Source organism: Salmo salar, chromosome ssa13, assembly GCF_905237065.1.
Source record: "Salmo salar chromosome ssa13, Ssal_v3.1, whole genome shotgun sequence".
Classification (NCBI taxonomy): domain Eukaryota; kingdom Metazoa; phylum Chordata; class Actinopteri; order Salmoniformes; family Salmonidae; genus Salmo; species Salmo salar.
The window spans coordinates 73,438,442-73,462,074 of NC_059454.1; the positions used below are offsets into that span (position 1 = coordinate 73,438,442).

The 23,633-nt window shown below is 43.0% G+C and overlaps 2 protein-coding genes and 1 pseudogene across 9 annotated transcripts in view; 2 read left to right on the forward strand and 1 right to left on the reverse strand.

The window, feature by feature from the left end:
* The first annotated feature begins 204 nt into the window (after positions 1-204).
* Positions 205-3,159, forward strand: LOC106567683 (ATP-sensitive inward rectifier potassium channel 15). 2 transcript variants are annotated; one of them, XM_014137258.2, is made up of 2 exons: positions 205-465; positions 1,539-3,159. In XM_014137258.2, the coding sequence occupies exon 2, from the start codon at positions 1,608-1,610 to the stop codon at positions 2,625-2,627; it is 1,020 nt and encodes a 339-aa protein (XP_013992733.2). In that variant the 5' UTR covers positions 205-465; positions 1,539-1,607; the 3' UTR covers positions 2,628-3,159. The 2 variants fall into 2 exon arrangements, with proteins under 2 accessions (XP_013992733.2, XP_013992732.2); XM_014137257.2 differs by lacking the exon at positions 205-465 and adding an exon at positions 1,276-1,423.
* A 420-nt stretch (positions 3,160-3,579) lies between these two features.
* The window catches only part of LOC106567682 (transcriptional regulator Erg-like), a 105,812-nt gene continuing 85,758 nt past the window's right edge, over positions 3,580-23,633 (reverse strand). For 4 of the 7 annotated variants that reach the window (XM_014137249.2, XM_014137250.2, XM_045693530.1 and 1 more), the window contains 9 exons: positions 16,064-16,218; positions 10,638-10,841; positions 7,798-7,878; positions 7,264-7,338; positions 6,716-6,778; positions 6,373-6,429; positions 6,230-6,277; positions 5,878-5,940; positions 3,580-5,710 (listed from right to left, as the gene is read on the reverse strand). In XM_014137249.2, coding sequence (XP_013992724.1) covers positions 5,190-5,710; positions 5,878-5,940; positions 6,230-6,277; positions 6,373-6,429; positions 6,716-6,778; positions 7,264-7,338; positions 7,798-7,878; positions 10,638-10,841; positions 16,064-16,218 — 1,267 coding nt within the window. In that variant the 3' untranslated portion in view covers positions 3,580-5,189. The remainder of the gene's footprint in view (positions 5,711-5,877; positions 5,941-6,229; positions 6,278-6,372; positions 6,430-6,715; positions 6,779-7,263; positions 7,339-7,797; positions 7,879-10,637; positions 10,842-16,063; positions 16,219-23,633) is intronic. The other 3 variants (XM_014137253.2, XM_014137252.2, XM_014137254.2) reach the window with 3 other exon arrangements.
* On the forward strand, positions 19,285-19,336 carry LOC123726253 (uncharacterized; annotated as a pseudogene).

Sequence of the window (23,633 nt, forward strand, 5' to 3'; positions counted from 1 at the left end):
CTGAGATCAGGGTCATTTCATTTTCTGTTCTGGTCAAGGATTTTGATTATCTGTCAGTACATTATTACGTCTTGGAGATAGTACATCAGGGTGTGTGTATAAAGAAGCAACAATCATGCATGGAACTACAAAACAAACCATGAGTTCAGATAATTTAAAAAAAAGTGTGAAAAGGAGCACTTGTTGCATACCTGCCCCTGGTAGGGTGGGGTAGATAGGTGGAGTTTGTCCCACACTTGAAATAAAAGCTTACCTACAGGTAGCCAAGAACTCATTGAATAAGCTTTTTTCATTCTCTCTCCTTTTTGTTCTCACAAAATGTCCTAAATATCATTGTGCCAAAGAGGACAAAGAGGAGAGGACATTGTGGAACTCTCAAGAAGGGCTTTTACAGCAGGTTCACATTGCAGATTATAACTACTGAGAGCAAATGAAGCCACACCTGAGAAGGCATCAACACTAAACGTGAGTATTATACAACTTCCTTGCATTTTAAAAGTAATTTAGAGAAGTTAAGTCAGAACTTTGTAAGACGTTCTACAGAAAGTGTTACTGCATGCTACTGAGTTAATTTACGACTTTCCATAATTTCTTATTAACCATGGAAATAATAATCCTGAGCTTTCTGTCATGAGGAGCTCTATTTTTCTAGTTGCCGTGTCAACTGGCAAAATGAAGAATCTAGATTTACAAAAATGTCATGGTTTTGCATATATTCTAAAAGAAACCCTGTTTAAATGTAAAAATGGTGTGTTTCAGTGGGGAATACATATAACATAATATTTAGACATTATTTAGAGGAAATGTTTTTTGGTCAGTGATATACTGTACCTATGTGAACATCAGAGGGAGGACATACAGTATCTAACAGGTTAAATATCTGTCACGTCATGACCAGTAAAGGGGTTATTTGTTATTGTAGTTTGGTTAGGACGTGGCAGGGGGTGTTTGTTTTTATGTGGTTCGGGGTTTGTTGGGATATGTATTTATGTAAGAGGGGTGTTTGTTTTATGTGTTCCGGGGTTTTTGAGTATTGTTCTATGTTTTGTATTTCGATGGGTTTTCTATGTTGTGTATTTCTTTGTTGGCCTGGTATGGCTCTCAATCAGGAACAGCTGTACATCATTGTTGCTGATTGGGAGTCATACTTAAGTAGCCCTTTTTCCACCTGTCTTTTGTGGGAAGTGGTTTTTGCACTGCTAGGGTTAGCCTGCAAAACTGTTTAGCTGTCGTTCGTTTTCTTGTTTTTTTTTAAGTGTTCAAGTTTATTAAAATAAAAGTTAAAATGAGCACTCAACCCGCTGCGCCTTGGTCTACTCCATACGACGACCGTTACAATATCTGTGTTGTGAAATTAGGCATGTGGAAATATCTTATCAATTGCCTAATTTCTGGATGAAACCAACCAGCTACAGTAGCTCCAGTGAGAATGTTTTTGTAACTGACATTTGTCCAAAGGGCTCATTTAATGCTTGAACTGTGTTACCTACTGTGTCCTAGTTTGTTGACATTGACTAACATTGCTTCTTCTTTTTCAGTCCCACTGCTTGCAATGCAAATAGGGTGACAAAAAAGTGGCAACTACAGAGAACACATTTAAGACCAAGATGACCACCAAGAAGGCAGATGTCCAACGGAGGATCGTCTCCAAGAATGGACACAACCAAGTGCGCATTGACAACGTGGAGGGCATGGTGAAGATCTACCTCCACGACATCTGGACCACGGTGGTGGACATGAAGTGGCGCTATAAGCTCACCCTCTTCTTCTCCACTTTCATAATGACCTGGTTCCTCTTTGGCGTCATCTTCTACTTTATCGGCATGGGCAACGGTGACTTCGAGGGTGAGCTGCTGTCCAACCACACGCCCTGTGTCATGAACGTCGAGACCCTAACCGGTGCCTTCCTCTTTTCCCTGGAGTCGCAGACCACCATTGGCTATGGCTTCCGCTATATCACCGACGAGTGTCCGCTGGCCATCTTCGTCCTGCTGGTCCAGCTGGTCACCACGGGCCTGGCTGAGATCTTTGTAACCGGGGCCTTTCTGGCCAAGCTGGCGCGACCCAAAAAGCGGGCCGAGACCATCAAGTTCAGCCAGTTGGCAGTGATCTGCCGCCGCGATGGTAAACTATGTCTGATGGTGCGTGTGGCAAACTTGAGGAAGAGCCTGCTGATTCAGTGCCAGCTGATGGGCAAGCTGCTCTCACCCAATGTGACTGAGGAGGGTGAGAAGACTCTGATCCGCCAGACGGCTGTGGACTTCTACATAGACTCGTGCGGGGAGTGCCCCTTCCTAATCCTGCCCCTCACATTCTACCACGTGCTGGATGAGAGTAGCCCGCTGGCGGGGCTGACCGCCGAGAGGTTGCAGACTCGTGACTTTGAGCTGCTGGTCACCCTTAATGCCACCATGGAGTCCACGGCAGCCACTTGTCAGAGCCGCACCTCTTACGTTCCCCAGGAGATCATGTGGGACTACAAGTTCAAGCCTGTGCTCTTCAGAACCCCTGGTGGCCAGTATGGGGCCGACTTTAACTTCTTTGACAAGGTGCAGGTGAGCAGCGACCCTATATTCCCCAGTAACAACAAAGATAAGCTGAAACTGGAGGAGTACAAGAAGGAATAAGAGGTCGCTCAAACATGTTGGACACTGGTAATTAACATGACCCACAGTTACTGTCTGGAAACAATTTGTAAACACGCATTACAGAAATATATCTGTTTTTATTTCATATAACTGCTAAACCTAATACACATGAGTGAATGATGACACTTTTAGGCAAATAAACTAATGTTCATCATGATCAGTATGTATCTGGTCATAGTAAATTCAGGTGCAGTGTATAACTAGCACATCGTTTGGATCCACAAGCCATAAAATAGGAGAATAAGGACATACAGGCAAAACAAGGACTGGGTCTCAGGTGCCAGTGTTTGAGTGGAACTGTGGCAGCAACTATTGCTGTACTGGAAATATTTAACCTGTACATAGGAAAGCAGATTCAAGATGTTTTTTTGTATCACTCAAGTTGGATATTTTAATATATTATACATTTCACATTAAGGGCAGATGGGGATAGAACAAAACGTATTTAGTGTGTAGTGCTTAAGAGCTGTGTTTTTTCTGTGTCTATGAATAAACCATTGACTTTGAAGAAGAGATGTTTCATATGCCATTATGACATTGAAGGGATGTTTTTATTCCCTTTCCCATTACTCCCATCCCACACTGCTCTTCTCCTCATCTCTTAGGTTTGACCTAATTAAGGGCTCTACTCAATCCGTATCGCAAAAGTTCGAAGTTACAGCGTGATTGAAATTTAAAGGTAATGGAGACTGCATTCATGGCAAACGCTGCATTTGTCGGCTCAATCGGAAATTACCTTTACATTTCTATTGTGCAATCTGCAACGCTTCAGCGATACACAGATTGAATCGAACCCGAGGTCTGTCGTTTGGTTGTTGGCACACACTGAATGTTTTGGGTCAAAACAATGGGAGCAACTTCTCTTTACTGTATGCAGACAGAGCACAATAACATACAATCTTTGACCTTCCAAGACAAGAGAGGACTGCACTTTGGTTGAAAATACTTTATTAGAAATTACACTGTAGAAAATCTATCAAAGTATATGATTTTTATCATCCCTTTAGTCAACAATCTCAGTATCTCAGTCCTGTTTCTCAGTTTACAAGGCTGCCAGCTTATAGGTGTTCTACCCAAGCCTGAAACCCATAAAATAATACTGAACAGGTCTGAAATGCCTTGCCTGGCCAACACAATCAGTTTTAGATTAGTATATATAGTTTGTTGTAAACTGTTTACAGAGATTGAAGTTCAAAGGCGACATTTTTATAAATGTTTTTGTTTACTGCCCGCTTTGGTCCATTTCAATTACTTTTTTGTCACTATATCTATTATAAAAACGTTGTCTGTGTCTTTGGCTGGCTGAGATCAACTCGTAGTGTATAAATGCATAAGTTATATATTTATCATATAAAAAGAAATATAACATTGACTTGTATACTTCAATCTAACAAACGCACAGCGTTCGTGACTCAGAAAAACAATAATACAAAATTGGCACTTCGTAAAATCTCTTCAGCTGAACTGGGAGTTTCTGTGGTAAGGCACTGGTCAAGAAAACCACTCCTTCCTTCTAAAAAGATTTGAATTCACACATAACATTTTACGAATCTTATTTCCAGTTTTTCTCAATTTCCAAAACACTGATGAATTGTTTTCAAGAATAACAATCAAGTAAAAAAAAAAGTTCCTTTACGTTCAATAATGCCATATGCACTACCATATAGTATAATAATACTGATAAGACATAAGGCTGTTAATATCCAAAGGAATAATACTTAATTTTTCACATATTTCATTGTCTTTTGATGATCCGCCATCCTCTCTGATGTTTCCCCACCCTTGGTCACAAACAGTCTGTGAGTCCATCCATGGTCATATGACATGACCATCTAGCACAAGTCTACCCAAGGTGTTTCCTGCTGGTGCTCATTTCACAGTTTACTACAGCCAAGTTTAGTACTCCTCCCTACTTCCTCTGTGTACTCTAAAGTACACACTCATTTGCAACACCACACCCCTCACCTCCCTTACATCTCACTTACCTTGCCTAATCTGTACGGTCTTTGATATGTTTACTTCTTTAAATAAAGTAGTTTAATAGTTTAAAAAAATAATATATAATAAGCAACTGTTCATGCAGATATGGTATTTTTGGGGTATATTTATCGCCCTTCATAAAAAGGACATGATCATGTTAAATAGTCCACTGATAACTCCCTTTTATGTCTACTCAAAGACTTGTCTTTCACTGTTCTCAGAAACTACACGTCGCACAATGCCCTTGGTCATAGCAACATCCTCTATTGCCCTTTTTACAGTGTGCCCTCCTATATCGTCTTATAGCGACATGTCTGTAGCCCTCCTCTCAAACCTTTAAAAAACCTTGAGTTCCTTCACCTGCTCATGCCCTAGAATTACACCAGTAATTCTAGGGCATGAAACCCTACCTCTACCTCATACACCCTACCTCTACATTATTCCTTTATTATTGATCCTGCCCGTTTTCATTTGATTCCTAAACTGCCCTTTGTGTTTGCCGGTTTATTCCCGTTTCCTCCCCCAGTTTTAGAGTTGTGAGACGACCTCCCCCTGGCAGGTCTAATAGTAAGTCCCCAGGTGGGAGGGCATGTGAGTGGCTGGGTGCCGGGTGTTGGGGTAGATACCGCCGGTGGGGGAATTCCAGTAGGGGTTGGGGGCAGCAAAGAAGCTGGAGGAGGTGACAGGTAGCGCTTGGGGGTGAGGCGTGACAAAGTTGACCTTCTGCTGGTGTGTATGATAGGTGCTCATGTAGGATAAGTCGGAGGGGTATTTGTACATGGAGGACTCTGGAGGGTGGGGCTGCAGGGCCTGGGCGATGCCGTGGAAGTCAAACTTGTAGGCGTAGCGCTTGCCGTGCACCTTGGTCATGATGTTCTTGTCGTAGTAGTAGCGCAGGGCGCGGCTCAGCTTGTCGTAGTTCATGTTGGGCTTGCTCTTCCTCTCACCCCAGCGCCTCGCCACCTCATCAGGGTCGGTCATCTTGAACTCACCATTAGTGCCCTCCCAAGTGATGCAGCCAGAGTTGGCGCTGTCTGACAGGAGCTCCAGCAGGAACTGCCACAGCTGGATCTGTCCCGAGCCTGCAGGCAGAAAGGGTGTCAGCACAGTCACAATTACTAATACTGGCTGGGATTCAAACCGCACTGTGCCGACATCACACTGCACTTCACTTTCAAAGGCAATTTCCTTGAAGTTCACGATCGCATTCAGGGTAAATGCTACGGATGTCAGCTCAAACGTAAATTACCTTTAAAGCTCAAGAGTAGTGCGATGTCAGCAGATTGTGGTTTGTTTGAGTCCCGGCCACAGTCTGGACAGAGACATGGAATCAATATCGTAACAATTATAATACAGTCTGGACAGAGACATGGAATCAACACATAAAAAATGTATAATACAGTCTGGAGATAGACAGGTGGTCATCACCATAACAACTACAAAAAGATGTGTTACAGTCAACACCAGAATAACTACTCATAGCAAGAGTCACTAACAAACAACTATTTATATAAATGGTGCCTTTGTTGTAATATGAATATCTAAAATCCTTAATCTTGTCTAATGAAGTGATAATCACTTCCACCCACCCTAAAACTCACCGGGGTTTGCCAGCCTGCTGCTTGTGGGCCCCAGGATCTGGTAAGGATCTAAGAAGTGAAAAACATTCACATTAGTAGGATAAATATATTTTTTCAGCTCAGTCAACATCTATTTCAGAGTACTGTTCAAGCTTATATTTTACCTAGCTGAGGCCTCTGCTCCTCTGTTTTGGTGACAATGGTTGGGGAGGGCTGGGAACCTTGAGGGATAAAGTTCCCAAAATATTAACAGGGGGTTTCCCTGAGTGCAAAGGTCCAAGTGTATACAGTGGAGAAATAGCTTCTTATCTTGAGGTATCCAAATTCCTGTTTTCTGATTGTGCCTGACCTGTTTTGTTTATGTTTAGTCTACAGGCTTGTAAAGGTGTAGGCCTAATCTTTTAAATTCATTGTAATATACTTTTACACAATTCCCAATAGATGAAAAGCAAAGGGAGTGCCATGTTTTGACAAAGGACCGATGTGCAGTACATTGTGACTCCTTACCTTTGGTGGAAGACACAGCTTGAGGAGCCCAGCCAGATCTTCTGGCTGCTTCATAAGCCAGGTCTGTAAAATATCATAAATGACAAATGAACCTGCTGCCTGCAGCTATGAACCTTAACCCCAGAGGGCGCTATGATAAAAACAAAAACATGCTGATAGGTGAGTGCATTTCTGTGGTTCACCTCATCAGTCTGAGGCAAGAGTTGTGGATTGCCAGAAACTTCCCATAATACAAGCGGCCCAAACACAGAGACACAACTACTGCAGTCTGGAGTATTATTTTAAGGGCAAGGGATGCTTGAGTTGAAATAAATAAATTAAACCTCTAAAACATTTTTTCCACAAACTTCTAAATACATCTTTGTTTTGTGTATTTGTACATGGGCATTGGGCAATTTGGAAAATGTAGTACTTTGTCTCCAAGGTATGTGGTTCCTTGTTTCTCCTTTACCCCTGTACCTTGCTCCTCTACAAGTGTAATTGGATGTGCTTACAGTATGCTCTTATGCCTCATCTACATAAACTTATAGGAGTGATGAATCACCCACCTGGCCTACTGGAGAATCTGGGGGAGTTGTCAGTGGGATAAACAGGAGTGTTGGGGAAAATAAAACTCGCACCTCCTGCAGAGAGTGAAAGAGATGATCATTAATAAATTATGTAAATGATTACATACCCGTAATGACAACTTCTCATGACACAAATGTTCCAATTTAATTGCTTTGACGAATATCCATGTGGGGAGGGATTTCGTGCAGCACAGGGACAATTACAGCAGTATGCATCAACATTAGACTTTAGCACATGCTTTCCTCTGCGCTCTACAGCCACAATGCATAACTGCAGCAGCATACAATAACTTCTGCACCACATAACAAAAACACAAAGACAAATAATAACAACAAAAGATACAATTTGATAACTTGATGCATAATCTGATAATCATATGAATACAAAAAAGCAGTGTGAATGTATATAAAGAGTACACTGTATATACATAGGTGGGCACTGTGTGAGTGTGAGGATACTGTGGTGGCGGGAGCAAAGCCAGAGGTAGAGAAGGGGGGCAGGGGACTCCTTACCTGAGTTGCGAGCATGCATTAACCGCGGGGAGTTTTGTAAGGCTTTGTCAACATCATCGGAAGTCAAGTGAGGAAGTGGAGCTGAGAAATAAAACATTCTTTTGAAAAAGAGATGAACCAAAAAAATAGAACAGCTCAAAACAACCTATGATGTGCAAGGAGTGATGCGTTGGGGGGGAGGGGGGAGGGGGCAGCCATAACACAAACCATTAGCGATGCACTAAGGTAGGGGCTGCTCTCTGAACTGCCATAGAGGCAACATTCAACAGGCAAGGAGCGATACAGGGAGATAGATTGGTGAGGAAATGGGGGAGAGAGAGAGAGAGAGAGAGAGAGAGAGAGAGAGAGAGAGAGAGAGCTTGTAAGACAATGGTAGGGAGGGCCAATCCAAATAAACAGTTAATCACTCGTGCCCACATTCGTCCGTGAGAATCCATCGGTTTTCCCTCCTCCAGAGTAAATTCGGCGAGCGTGTGTACACATGAGGGGGAAAGAGAAGCAGCAGCCATTGCCAAAAACAAAAGGAGGAGAGGGGGATGAAAGGAAAGCTTATGAGGGCCTTCTTCTCCCCCCCACTAGTGTATTTTCCAGTCAAGCAGACCTCAAAGCTAAATCCAGCAACTATTTTTAATATAGGGCCAGCAAAAAAAGTCTTTGGAGTGACGCTAAGTATGCCTATTGGCAATTCTCTCTTATCTTATCAATTTCAAACTGCCCACAGTATTTCAATGAGGGTGTGGGAACTGGTGATTACACTAAAAGTAATGTATAAGAAAAGGCCTTTCAAAAGATTTTCCTGAGACTCATGCATATCAAGAGCGCTTCAAGCACAGGATTGTGGAATAATGCAATGTGGGCGATATTTTGTGTATTTCATATGGTTCTGGAAATTTCTACATAGAAACACCATCAGGAGGAAGGATGAAAGTGGCCTGTTTAGGCCCTTGCCTCCTGTAAGACCCTATGATCTGTGAACAGTACATGATACAGACAACATCTTGGTGTCATTATACTCCTTATAGCATGCTCTAACATATGGAGTATTTCAAGATACTAAAAGAAAAATGTTAACATTAATTTATTCAACATTCAACATATTAATAAAAGTGCCCTTTCTGATTTTGTTCATTTTAAAACAATGTTTGCAACAATATACTCTAAAATTACATCAAATTTCCAGAGTGGGATCTCTCCTAGTTTTGAACATTTTATGAGCGCCACCAACACAGTGAATGGGAAAATGGATTCAAAGGGAACTCCCTCTGCTGGTGATTTGCTGAATGTGCAATCCTAAAGGAGGGCTGTGATTGGTTAATGACCTATAACGTCAATGTATAAAATTGGTCTTCATATGAATATATTTTATGTTGAATATATGAATGTGTAAATTTCAGAATCTAGACATACTTCATATTTGAGAGCACACAGTACAATGGCAAAAATATGTTGTCTGTATCGTACGGTTCATGGATCATAGGGTCTTACAGGAGGCATGTATACAGCGGTCTAAAAAGGGCCTAAATCGGCCACTTTCATTATACAAATGTAAAAGGCATGTCAAACATCCTTCCTCCCTCTTTCTGGCATGGAATCACCCAGTGTTATACTGTACCTACATTTAGTCTGAATGGTGACAGTTTTTGGCACATAATGATGACACACAAAAATTAACAACACCCCTGTTCAGAAGGTGGTGGTACACATCACTAAACTGAACTCCTCAAGCTATCTGGCTTTCTCATTTCTCTGTCTGGCTGGCTCTATCTGTTTGGTTCTCCTCTTTCTCCCATCACTCACCACCTCTGCACATCTGTGGGTGAAGCCTACCGAAACCGACACTGATATCAAACAAACAAACGCACAAGCAGTCACTATGAGAAGAGTAATGGTTCATTGGAAAGTTCTCTGAACAATCAAATGGAACTTGGACTCAGAGAGAGCAGAGAGAGAGAGTGTCAAAGATAAACATAATCTCAAGAGTCTGACAAACCTTCTCCAATGACTATAAACAGATATGCTTCTTAAGATGGTTGCCAATGATGACTTTATTGATGTAGTGTACCTATTCCTCTTTAAAAACATATTATTAATTATTTTATTATTGTTACACTACTGCCACCATTACTCCTACTACTACTACACAGCTACCACTGTAACATCTACTGTTAACAACTTAAAACTAGAATGTGTGTGTGTATGCATGTGAAGACGCATGTGGACGGCATGCACCAATGCATGTGTTGTAGAGAGGAGGTGAGGTGTCAGTGGACAGGAAAGCAGGTCTTGGAGCAGTGAGTCATTCAGCCAAAGCAGCAGAAGCAGCAACAGCAGGGAATCCTTCACCAGGTTTCATTCTAATCTGCAGTCAAGCAAAGTAGCTGAGGCCCTCTGGAGAACGTCAGTTGGATGCAGACTATACAGAGACAGGACTACTGAGGCCCGCTACAGGAAGGCTACATGATCTGCCCTAACTTTGGCAAGCTATGAGAACTTCAATAAGTGCATCTCATACTCCACTTTCTCCTTAATCTAGGTAAGTCGGATCCTAGAGAGCCATAGTGTGTGCAGGCCGTAAGACCAATATTTAAAGGCCATTAAGCCTGCTTAACTTATAACCCACCAGGACAAGTTCTCTAACCTTACCCCGGTATAGAGGTATAAAAAGATGGACCACCAGACCACAGCAGCCCTTCAATAGTACCCCTTTGTAGCCTCTTTCTTTACTGCCTGCCATTGCATTGTGTTGGCCAGCTAGGGAAGGGGGGCAGAAGGCGGGAGCATGTAGAGGGAGGAGAGAGGGATGATGATGATGAAGAGGAGAATGAAGATACTAGACTCACTCTCTCTGAGGTAGTGCAGATGGGAGAGCAGGATGTCTGCGTTGTAGCTGAGCGTGAGCCTCTGGAAGTCCTCCTTGCACATCTTGCACAGGTCTTTGCCGTCCACGTTGTGGAAGAGAGCCATATCCACGTCCAGCAGGCCATACTCCTTTACTGCCCATTCCAGCCACTGGCGCACATGCTCCGTGGACCACAGCGTGGGATCTGCCAGGCCATGGACACAACATAGGAGGGGGGGGATTTGTGTTATCACCATGCAGGAGAGCTGGAGCAGGGAACTAGAGCAGTGGAAAAATGTATCCCACTCACAGAGAAAGGAGAATGGAGCTCACAGCAAACTCTTACCTTAATTCTTACTTATTTTCTTACAGTTCATACTTACTCCCATTCTTTATATGATAGGTTTGAGTGTACATTTGCAATGAAATTGGTTTTATTAACCAACATTTTCTAAATTAATTTAACATTTTTCAATTAAAATTGTCCAATGAAATGACTGCTGAGAACTGTGTTTAGAACGTTGACGCTCTCTTTCCCAGAGATCATACAACGGGTACCAAACATCCCACTCACTCACAGGAACCCACCAGTTTGGCACACCTTCTTTTGGCACGCACATAACAGGATCCAAAAACAGCTGACACATACAGAAACAAACCACACTGTCGTCTGACCCTCCTTTCCAGCCATATTTAGCAGCACCGGCCCAGTGTCCCAAATGGTACCCTATTCCCTCCATAGTGCACTATTTTTTAACAGAGGCCTATGGAGTAAACGGGATAACTTACACTGGCTCAGAGAGCAAGGAGCAAGAGGCAACGGTAACTCCGTGAGCATCCATCTCTACAGCGCCACGAGGCAAGGATCAGTGGGTCGAAAGGGGAGGCTGGCTGTCTGGCACTCGCAGTGTTTCCCCTTTATTCATTTAGCAACAGCGGGCCACTAATCCTTTTTTTTATGGTAAAATGTTTTCAGTGTAAACCTAAACGACTAACATCAGATATAAAGTATGTAGAGAAAATAATGAACCTATATATTTTTTAATAACATCATCTTTGAGAACAGAAAATCACCAACATATTAACTAGACAGTCAGGGATAATCTAACATTCAAAAAATGTCATGGCATGGGGCCTCCATTGATTTTGTTATAATGTTTGAGTCACTCAGATAGCATAAGAACATGGCATAAGCCAATGCAAAATGTGTAGAATTTTTGAACATTTGCTATAAAACAGCATTTTTTTCTCTCAGCCCCATGACAAAATATAGTAGAAATGCAGGAAATGTAACTAAAAGTTAAACGTTGTCTCTGCAGCCAGGAGGAGGGTCTCTAAAATGTTTGGTTGGAGACCACGCCATTGGCCATGTCCATTACCACGCCCCAACCACGCCCACCACCAAAGCCCCATTTTGTTCCAGAAAAAAACCCTGGGGTGACATGTTACAACGTACAGTATATTTGTTGCAGTGGAGGCCCCTCAGAGGAGGAAGCGGAGGACCATCCTCTTCAGTGAATTTCATTACATTTTTATAGTAAAACATTTAAAAAGTTATCCTTTTAAATAAAACTATACTAAATGTATTCATGTAACCAAATAATAGATTAAAACACACTGTTTTGCAATGAAGGTCTATAGTAGCCTCAACAGCACTCTGTAGGGCACCATGGTGTAGCCGGAGGACAGTTAGCTTCCGTCCTCTTCTGGGTACATTGACTTCAATACAAAACCTAGGAGGCTCTTGGTTCTCACCCCCTTCCATAGACTTACACAGTAATTATGAGAACTTCCGGAGGATGTCCTCCAACCTATCAGAGCTCTTGTAGCATGAACTGACATGTTGTCCACCCAGTCAAAGGGTCAGAGAATGAATCTAGTACTGAATGCATAAGCTACAGCTAGCTAGCACTGCAGTGCATAAAATGTGGTGAGCAGTTGACTCAAAGAGAGAAAAAGGCAATAGTTAAACAGTTTTGAACAAATAAATATATTCAAAAATGAAGGAGAACCAAGAGAGAGAGAGAGAGAGAGAGAGAGACTTTCACTTAGCTACTTAGCTAGTAAATGAAGCTAGCTAGCTAGTTTAGCCTACACAAACACTCGGCTCAAACAGAGGAATGCTATGTTAGCTATGACTATCCAACACAACACTGGAACTCTTCCAAGTCAAGGTAAGCTTTTGGGTTGACACATTTATTGCCACCAAGGCCCGCCGGTGTAACTGCTAATCTGCTTATTGAACTGCACACTGTAACGTTAATGCATGATTGTAGCAGGTTTACTAACACGTTAGTTCTTCATTATTATATTTTTTTGCCCCCTTTTTCTCCCAATTTCAATTATGATCTTGTCTCATAGCTGCAACTCCCCAACAGGCTCGGGACCGGAGAAGTTCGAGTCATAAGTCCAAACCGCGCTCCTTAACACCCGCCCACTTAACTCAGAAGCCAGCTGCCCTAATGCGTTGGAGGAAACACTGTTCAACTGAAGACCGAAGTCAGCCTGCTGGCACCCGGCCCGTCACAAGGATTCACTAGAGCACGATGAGCCAAGTAAAGCCACCCCAACCAAACCCTTCCCTAACCCGGACGACACTGGGCCAATTGTGCGCCGCCCTATGGGACACCCGGTTACAGCCGGTTGTGATACAGCTTGGGATCGAACCCGGGTCTGTAGTGACGCCTCAAGCACTGCGAGGCAGTGCCTTAGACCACTACACCACTCGGGAAGCCAGACTAAGGCGTTAGTTCTATTAGCTATGTTGACTATGACATTACTTTAGTGGCACTATGACATTACTTTATGGTGATAACGATGTAGGCTGTGTGTAGCGGTTATGATACGGTTTGGAAAGGTTTTTTCACCTAGTCATGTCTGATGTGTTGTGCATTGAAGTCCATCAGTGAAGAATCTCAAATATTAACGACCGTTCCACAGGTGCATGTTCATTAATTGTTTATGGTTCATTGAACAAGCATGGAAAACAGTGTTTAAACCCTTTACAATGAAGATCTGTGAAGTTATTTGGATTTTTACGAATTATCTTTGAAAGACAGGGTCCTGAAAAAGGGACGTTTCTTTTTTTGCTGAGTTTAGTCAAAATAAAGAAAAACCCTTGAATGAGTAGGTGTGTCCAACCTTTTCATTGGTACTGACCTGTGCACCTACATTGTAAACTTTAATTCATAGGCTAGGTTGTAGCAACCTCATGATGGGTATAGGGAAAATATGAGTATCATGTAGTAGCCTAAACCTATCGATGTTGCATTGAACTGGGTGAATGGGACATGAATGACACCCATCCAATAGGCTTTAATAGAAATAAGGCCATGGTCATGAGAATAATAAAAATTGTCCTTCCTGATCTTAAACAGCACTGACTGATTTGTAGCATTTGATGCATTGAGTCTTTGGGGGGTTTTCAATTAGGTATATGCAGATGGGCAACCCCATGCTTTAGCCTATTATTTAAAGCCGATATGTTGCATCAGTTTTGCCTGACAACTCAAACTGAATTCTTCCGCTGCTTTATCTTTTGCGACATACTTCAGTCTGAGACTGCCATCGTTGAAGTTGTTTGTGGTGAGGTCAAAATGAGGGGTGTAGTACAAAACAAGTATCAAATCCAATGGCAAACTTTCAAATAACCGCTTTACCCAAGTGTGTTCTGACTCTGGCACAACGTATCAGTTTCTGGGACCAATCAGAACGTTTAGAATGTGTGTGCTTTCTCGAAATCGCCGGGGAAGTACTCAGATACAGACTCATTGCGGAGAAGAAACAAACGTACGTGGGCGTTTGGCTGGAGCAAGGAGTGTGGGTAGCCAGGCAAGCATCAGTTGGGCTACAGGTTATAATGTTTTAAAAGGGGAAATTATATTTCAGATGGCGTCAACACCCTTTAGTTTTGGAGTATAATGCCTTTATAAAAAGTAACCAGAGTGACCTTCTCACAACACAATATTTTCCTATATGGCAGAGATTGTGGGTCGGGGACGGGGGGCGGGGGTTGAGGCTTCTTAAAATGCCCTAAGGGATGCAATGTGCATCATATAGGAACAGCTCTGTATGTATTTGAAGTTGAAATGATCTCCCCGATCTCCCCTAAGTCCCTATACCAAAATATCAGGAATGTGTTTCCTATACGTAGAGCAGAAAAGCCAGTTGAATGATGACCTCCCATTATATTCCATGAAGCAGTGTGTGCCTATTGTCCTCCTCTAACTAAACAGCAAAAACAGGATGTTCTTAACATGCCGTGTCATTGTCCTTGTCAGCTTCAGTTGAAGAGGAAGTTGCGCTACGCCAGAAAAACTGTGATGCACAACCCCCAGATAGAGAATACAGTGCTGCGTGCCCTCAATGGACAGGTTTTTCTGTGGGGAAATTACTCTAAATAAGTTACTCTATGGTGTTTTTCCATTGGAAACATTTCTGTGACAAAGGCTAACATGGAGCATGATCTAGTGTGATCTTTGGTTTACCGGATGGAGAATGATCTAGTGTGATCTTTGGTTTACCGGATGGAGAATGATCTAGTGTGATCTTTGGTTTACCGGATGGAGAATGATCTAGTGTGATCTTTGGTTTACCGGATGGAGAATGATCTAGTGTGATCTTTGGTTTACCGGATGGAGAATGATCTAGTGTGATCTTTGGTTTGCGCTTCATGTAATTCACAAAAGTGTAGTCCTCAAAACCCTGATGCACATAGGCCAGAAATAAAAAAAAATGTATACATCAAGTGACTATGTATTGTCGATCGCTGACTTTAAATCAAAGAAAACCCTTAGTATGTCAATTTCATTCTGGAAAATATCTACTGTCATCTAATTTCAAAGGTTTTGGCTTTATTTTGGCTGCTTTACAGCCTTATGTGTGTTCCAGTCAGGATTCAGTTATTGTATTCTAGGTGTGTGAATGGGGAACTGATAATAATACCGTACTCCAGTTTGGCAGGGACTCACAGCCCCCTCCTTCACCCTGATCCTTACTCCACCCCTTTGGACCAGAACCATAGGAAACGGTCTAGACAATGAACAGCACACTCGGCAGCAAAATGCTGGGGCTTCTGTGCTGCAGATCATAGGAAGTCTCTCCTTGTGACAGATGAATGCACTGTACGTGAGAGACATGAGGTCCCCTTATCAAAGGCAGTGAGGGACCACATACTGGACCTGACTGACTGGGACTGGAATTGAAGGCTTCTTTAACCAGAGATGGCAACGTCCTGCTTCTCATTCCAAAGCGCGTCCTCTTAAGCTATGTTTACATGTGCATATTGATTATCATCTCAATTGAAGACAGGCGAGTCGACCCAATGTAATTGAGCAGATCCAACTAAGAGTTTCAGCTATCTATAGAAAAGTGTTCTGGTGTTCAGATCACTGTGGTGTAATTTGGGGTGTTGAGCTGTTCTGTTACCTGCGGGAACAATGACGCGTCGCTCATTGGTGGTCATGTTGGGGGGAGCGATGAGCTTGTCCTCCAGGTAGCTACTGTATGTGACGGGGGCAGCGCCCTCACCTCCGCTGGACAATTTTCTGTTCTTCCCCACACTGCAGTCATCAGGAGAGTTCCTGTCAGGACAGAACACAGAGTGATGGGGTCAGTCAAAAAGAGGCAGTCACCCATATATGGGCAGAGTCAATCCCAGAGGGGTGAAATCAACCACCCTTGCAATGCTCATCAAGAAATAGAATTAGAATAACTTTATTTTTCCAGTGAAGGAACTTCTTGTTTGGAGTGGTTCAAAAAGACTAAGGTTACAACAAAAAACACAGACATATCAGGCTACGCAGTAGACCCACTAGGCACAAATCATAGTCTCACCAGACATTCTAGCCTGAGGACAAAGTTACACAAATAACAAACATCTAGGACAGTACAATACAATATTGTGAACATCCATGTGTATTAGCCAGGAGTTCCGTTGGTTAGCGTTCTCAGGCTACCAAAACCAAAGAGTTTTGATTGCTGATTTTGTAGCAGTCTCAGATGATCAGACTCGCCGTCCGTTCATCATACTCACGGCAGCATTCTCTGAGACCTAGGTCCTAACTGATAACACTACATTGGAACATCTGTTTATCAACTGTTTGTTAACCATTAGTAAACTGTTTGTTGATGATTATTATCTGTTGTTCATGTATTTATCACATGCATTCATGTTTACCCCAAAATCTCCCCATAACAACGCTAGAATGTGCCTCAATGCCCAAACAGAGGAGACAGTGTAATTGTGATTTCAACTCTCCTCCCACCACAGACTGCGAAACAAAGCAGTCTCAGATTTTTCATCTATACCAGCTATGGCTGCAACCTATGCCCGGCAGCTCTCCTGAAGCCACATAAAAAGAGAGGGATCTCCACTAAAATAACGTAGAGGGGAGGGAGTAGTGCCAGAGGCCCTGGACCCCATAAATGACCCCATTCTAAATTACTCTTCTCCCCTTATTATAGCTGCTGATTCCCCCAGGGCGCGGTCAACAGATGGGACAGATTACCCATGGAATGTCATATAATTCATATCAACCTCCCTTGGCCAAGATATTAACCATTTTGCGACCATTTATTGGAATCAAAGTCATGTGTCAACCAACTGTTGGCCTCTACCGACCCAGCCTTGATGGAGAGGCTGTCCTGCCACGGGTACAGGCCAGATGCATGTGATTTGGTAATAGCTGTTTCAAAGTTAAGAAAAACACAAAAGTGATTTATTGTCAGATCTGGTGTCAGAGGGATTTTTTAATCCAGTCTTATTTCAATAGCGTGAATGCTAACGATTAATGTTAGTCCTACATTTTACAGTAACTATTCTACAGCACCTTCATCGAGAGAGGTTTTATATTTATTCTCAGGATTAACTGCCTGTAGTGCTGGTAGTCCCAAAGACTGTCCATTGACAACATGTCCATTTCTTTTGATCCAGTTTCCAGATTGGAATTTTAACATGAGACTTTCAACTGAAATTACCACATTGCTGCTGCAACATAGACCGTCTTAAATACCTTCTGTTTTTTTTACTTGGCAGAAATGCGGCCTGACAAAGGGGGTCTCTCTTACATGTGTACATAAACGTTAGCAACTAGGCTGCAGACTCTAGAGTCAATGGGGTTCAGAGGGTCAACATATAAAAAAATTAGGTGAATGCTTCACTACGAATATTTCAGGTGGAAGAAAATGGTCACCATCAGACAAATAGCACAACCTGAGTGATTGCCTTCCCGGAATATGGAACTCTCATCGTTAGGGAATCCATCATTAAGCCATAAGGATGTGATATCTGGATCTATGAGTTGAACAAGAGGTGAGAGATGTCCAAGGTGTGACTTGGGACTAAAAAGTCTCTCGAAATTCGCCTGATTGAAAAACATTATACTAGTTTGAGTTTAACTAAAAAATGTGATAATATCATATTGGGGAGTATTAGGAGTGAATTTTCAAGCTGTTGCAAAAGAACGCCTGATATTAAACTAGGCCAAAATAAAACTTCCAATATGAAAATGAAGTTGGGGAGAATTCAGATGGCCCAAATTACTATAAAAGGTACGCACAAAAAATATATTCTATCGCAACCATGTTTTCACGATCAAACAAGCCTAAAACAATTAGTTTTATAGAACATTTGCACACAAATCATAGTTCACATGCATTCCCAAACTGTAACGCTCATAGCCCATACTTCAAGATTTCTAATCATATTTCATATCAGTCAATGCAGCATTTTTTTCAACTGGAGAGGTAGACAACCAAATTGTCTTTCTGTGATCAATTTACACTTGATTGAGTTTAACAGTTTGGCCAGAAGATCATACTGCTGCAGCCTTCCCTAATTAATTGTGAAAGTAGGCCTATCTGCAGTGGCATGTATTCATGAATGCCATGGGAAGCCAGGCGTCACCAAATATTTGACCAATAAAAAAATAAAACTGTCTGTGTTTCGTCTGTGTTTTCATCATTTTACTTCAATTTGCAAATCATCTGAGTGAGGGAAACAACACCCTTCTGTCTCAGTACGTGTAGCCCAATTATCTGATGCAGTCTGGAACAAAAGATGCCGCTGTAGCATTTGATTGATTGATGCCAGCAAGTATTTGGCCTCACTTTATAAAAACAATTGCAATCAGTGTTGAGCTGAGGTCAACTGTGGGTTGTCCTGGCGCAGCAAAACACCCCCAAGGGAGGCCAGTATGGAAATGGATTCACACCAACCAAATCACATCCTGAGCAAAACATCATCATTGTCAGAAAAATGTGTCTGTTTTTGGTCTGCCTGTGTTGATGTCCTGGGGTACTAAATTCTGTAGTATACTGTAGAATACTATACTAAACAATGTAGTATTCCTCGATCAGGTGTAGTTCTTACTACAGAATGTTGTAGTATACTGTAGAATACTATAGTAAATACTACAGTATTATCCGCAAAAAAACTATGACGTAAATACTACAGTAATGTCTGCAAAAACACTACAGTCCGCAAAAACACCCTGCCTATTCCCCTCCCCATATCCCAATTTTTGCCACCCATAAGTAAGAAACTTACATGCCAAGTTTAGACCACATATTGTGTTCTGAACTATCCGGTCAGACCCCAGTCCTACCTACCTACCTACCTACCTACCTACCTACCTACAGGTTATGGAAAATGTGCTCTTTTAATATTTCTCCAGTAGGTTTCCTCAAGGAGAAGCCTCCAATGCTATGTGAAAGATCATTTAAAAAAGGACTATAGTAAATACTACAGTAATGTTCTCAAAAACCCACCATTAAATACTACAGTATAATACAAACTGAAAAAAACACTACATTAATTACTATTGTATTAAAATGACGCCGAAGAGGATGGCTGTCATTTTACATGTCGGTAACCAATTGTGCTATTTTCTTAGTTTTTTTGCTTTGTTTGTAACTTATTTTTTTACTTATTTTGTACATAATGTTGCTGCTACTGTCTCCTATGACCGAAAATAACTTCTGGACATCAGAACTGGGATTACTCACCACGAACTGGAAGAAGGTTTTTCCTTTAACGATTCTGACGAGAAAGATATACTGCTCTCCCTGGAAAAGGCCCAGATCCCCGTCATTTGCGTGAAGAAAAGATGGAGGAAAACAGGACACTGATCGGGCTGCCTTTTGAGAATCCGTACGCAAGCGAGTAAACTCCCATTGCCATCAATTCTACTTGCTAACATGCAATCATTGGAAGATAAAATTGATGACCTACGATTATGACTATCCTACCAACGGGACATTAAGAACTGTAATACCTTATGTTTCACCGAGTCGTGGCTGTACGACGACACGGATAATATAGAGCTGGAGGGATTTTCAATGCCCCCGGCAGAACAGAGAAGCTACGTCTGGTAAGACGAAGGGTGGGGGTGTGTGTCTTTTTGTCAATATCAGGTATTGCTTGCCTGAGGTAGAGTTCCTTATGATAAACTGTAGACCACACTATCTACCAAGAGAGTTCTCATCTATATTATTCATAGCCGTCTAATTATCACCACAGACCGATGCTGGCACTAAGACCTCACTCAACCAACTCTATAAGGCCATAAGCAAATAAGAAAATGCTCACCCAGAAGTGGCGCTCCTAGTGGCCGGGGACTGTAATGCAGGCACATTTAAATCAGTTTTACCAAATCTTTACCAGCATGTCACATGTGCAACCAGAGGGGAAAACAACTCTAGACCACCTTTACTCCACACACAGAGATGTATACAAAGCTCTCCCCCGCCCTCCATTTGACAAATCTGACCATAATTCTATCCTCCTGATCCCTGCTTATGAGCAAAAACTAAAGCAGGAAGTACCAGTGACTCGTTCAATACGGAAGTGGTCAGATGACACGGATGCTACGCTACAGGACTGTTTTGCTAGCACAGACTGGAATATGTCCCCGGGATTCATCCAATGGCATTGAGGAGTATACCACCTCAGTCATCAGCTTCATCAATAAGTGCATCGATGACGTCGTCCCCACAGCGACCGTACCTACATATCCCAACCAGAAGCCATGGATTACACGCAACATCCACATCGAGCTAAAGGCTCGAGCTGCAGCTTTCAAGGAGTGGGACACTAATCCGGACGCTGACAAGATATCCCGCTATACCCTCAGACGAACCATCAAACAAGCAAAGCGTCAATACAGGATTAAGATTGAACCTTACTACACCGGCTCTGTTGCTCGTGGAATGTGGCAGGGCTTGAAAACTATTACGGACTACAAAGGGAAACCCAGACGCGAGCTGCCCAGTGACGCGAGCCTACCAGAAGAGCTAAATGCCTTTTATGCTCGCTTCGAGGCAAGCAACACTGAAGCATGCACAAGAGCACCAGCTGTTCTGGATGACTGTGTGATAATGCTCTCGGTAGCCGATGTGAGCAAGACCTTTAAACAGGTCAACATTCACAAAGCCGCGGGGCCAGATGGATGACCAGGACGTGCACTCAAAATAGGTGCGGACCAACTGGCAAGTGTCTTCACTGACATTTTCAACCTCTCCCTGACTGAGTCTGTAATACCTGCATATTTCAAGCAGACCACCATAGTCCCTGTGCCCAAGGAAGCCAAGGTAACCTGCCTAAATGATTACCGTCCGTAGCACTCATGTCGGTAGTCATTAAGTGCTTTGAAAGGCTAGCCATGGCTCACATCAACAGCATCCTCCCGGATACCCTAGACCCACTCCAATTCGCAAACCGCCCCAACAGATCCAAAGATGACGCAATCACAATCGCACTCCACACTGCCCTTTCCCACCTCGAGAAAAGGAACATGCTGTTCATTGACTACAGCTCAGCGTTCAACACCATAGTGCCTACGAAGCTCATCACTAAGCTAAGGACCCTGGGACTAAACACCTCCCTCTGCAATCCTGGACTTCCTGACGGGCCGCCCCCAGGTGGTAAGAGTAGGCAGCAACACATATGCCACGCTGATCCTCAACACGGGGGCCCCTCAGGGGTGTGTACTTAGTCCCCTCCTGCACTCCCTGTTCACCCACGACTGCATGGACAAACACGACTCCAACACCATCATTAAGTTTGCTGACGACACAACAGTGGTGGGCCTGATCACCAACAACGATGAGACACCCTATAGGGAAGAGGTCAGAGAACTGGCAATGTGGTGCTAGGACAACAACCTCTCCCTCAACGTGAGCAAGACAAAGAAGCTGATCGTGGACTACAGGAAAAGGCGGGCCGAACAGGCCCCCATTAACATCAACAGGGCTGTACAGGGCTGGGGACAAGCTTCCTGCAATCTAGGACCTATATAATAGGCGGTGTCAGAGGAAAGCCCATAAAATTGTCACAGACTCCAGTCACCCAAGTCATAGACTGTTTTCTCTGCTACCTCACGGCAAGCTGTACCGGAGCGCCAAGTCTAGGACCAAAAGCCATAAGCCTGCTGAACAATGAATCAACTCCACCGGACTATTACATTGACCCCCCCCCCCTCCATTTGTTTTCTACACTGCTGCTACTCGCTGTTTATTATCTATGCATAGTCACTTCACTCCTACCTACAAGTACCAATGACCTCTAACCTGTACCCCCACACACTGACTCGGTACCGGTACCCCCTGTATATAGCCTCGTTACTGTTATGTTATTGTGTTACGTTTTTATAATTTTTTACTTTACTTTATTTGGTAAATATTTCCTTAACTCTTCTTGAACTGCACTACTGGTTAAGGGCTTGTAAGTAAGCATTTCACGTTAAGGTCTACACTTGTTGTATTCGGCGCATGTGACAAATAAAGTTTTATTTGATTTGACTACCATTTTATTTTACTACAGTATTTATACTATAGTTAACTGTAAATACTACAGTATACTACAGTAAAAACTACAGTATTCACTGTAGTGTTTTTTAGATTTTAGTCCGCATAAACACTACTGTGAATATTACAGTATTTATACCATAGTATACTATAGTATTTTTTAATGTAGGCAGCGCACTTTCTCTATTGCCTCCCACCCAATATGAGTCACCATCAGAGGCAACTTTAAACTACTGTCCACAGGGCCCAGACACATGCTAAAACACATTCAACCCACTCTATCACTATATAGAGAGAGAGAGAGAGAGACAGGGATAGAGATATAATAATGAGAGGGAGAAAGAAACAGGGTGAGCTAGATAGTGTGTGAGAGAGACAGACAAAGACAAAGAACAAACAATCCAAGGCAAACCTAGTGTAGAAGAGTGCAGGCGTCCCATCGGCCCTGTCTTGAATCTAACATTGTTCATTCTTCTACAAGTTTGGGTCGGCTAATTCATCTGCCAAGAGGTTGGGCTCCTGGGCCCACTTCACTTCCCATAAACCCTGCTGCTGCTCACTGAGGGTACTGGAGAGGGGGAGCAATGGAGGGGGGCATGGGAGTGGTGGTCCACACACCCATTAAATCCAGATAATGAGGGTTGTCTCAGGATCCCCGCTAGCCCCCACATCAACATTCCCCGCAATAATTTCCATCGCTGAGGCTATCTGTCACCCAGCTGTACCCTTACACCTCCCATTTTGAAGCCATAACTCAGGCTGAAGAACCCCATTGCCATTGCATGTAACGGGATCTTTAAAATGATCCACTCTAGAAACTGGACCAAACTCCTGGGATGCTTTGGAACACTCCGGGTTGAGCTTTGGGTCCCCAGATGCACGCACACACACGCACGCCTTCACACAGACATACGGGTGTGCACACACATGCACCACGCACGCATGCGAGCACACACACACACAGCTCCCGGCGTGCAAACACCTGCAGTGTTCCTCCCTCCAAACACACACATGCTGTATCTTTATTTGGCAGTGCAGTAGGCCTCCTTCTAGTAACCTAGTGAATACAGGGGAGGATGGTGGTGTGTGCAGGAGAAGCAGTGCTGTCTAAGTGTTGATCTCTGCTGTAAATCTTCCTCTGATCCCTGACTCGTCATTAATTGGAACAATCTTTCCCGTGTCTCACCGCCAG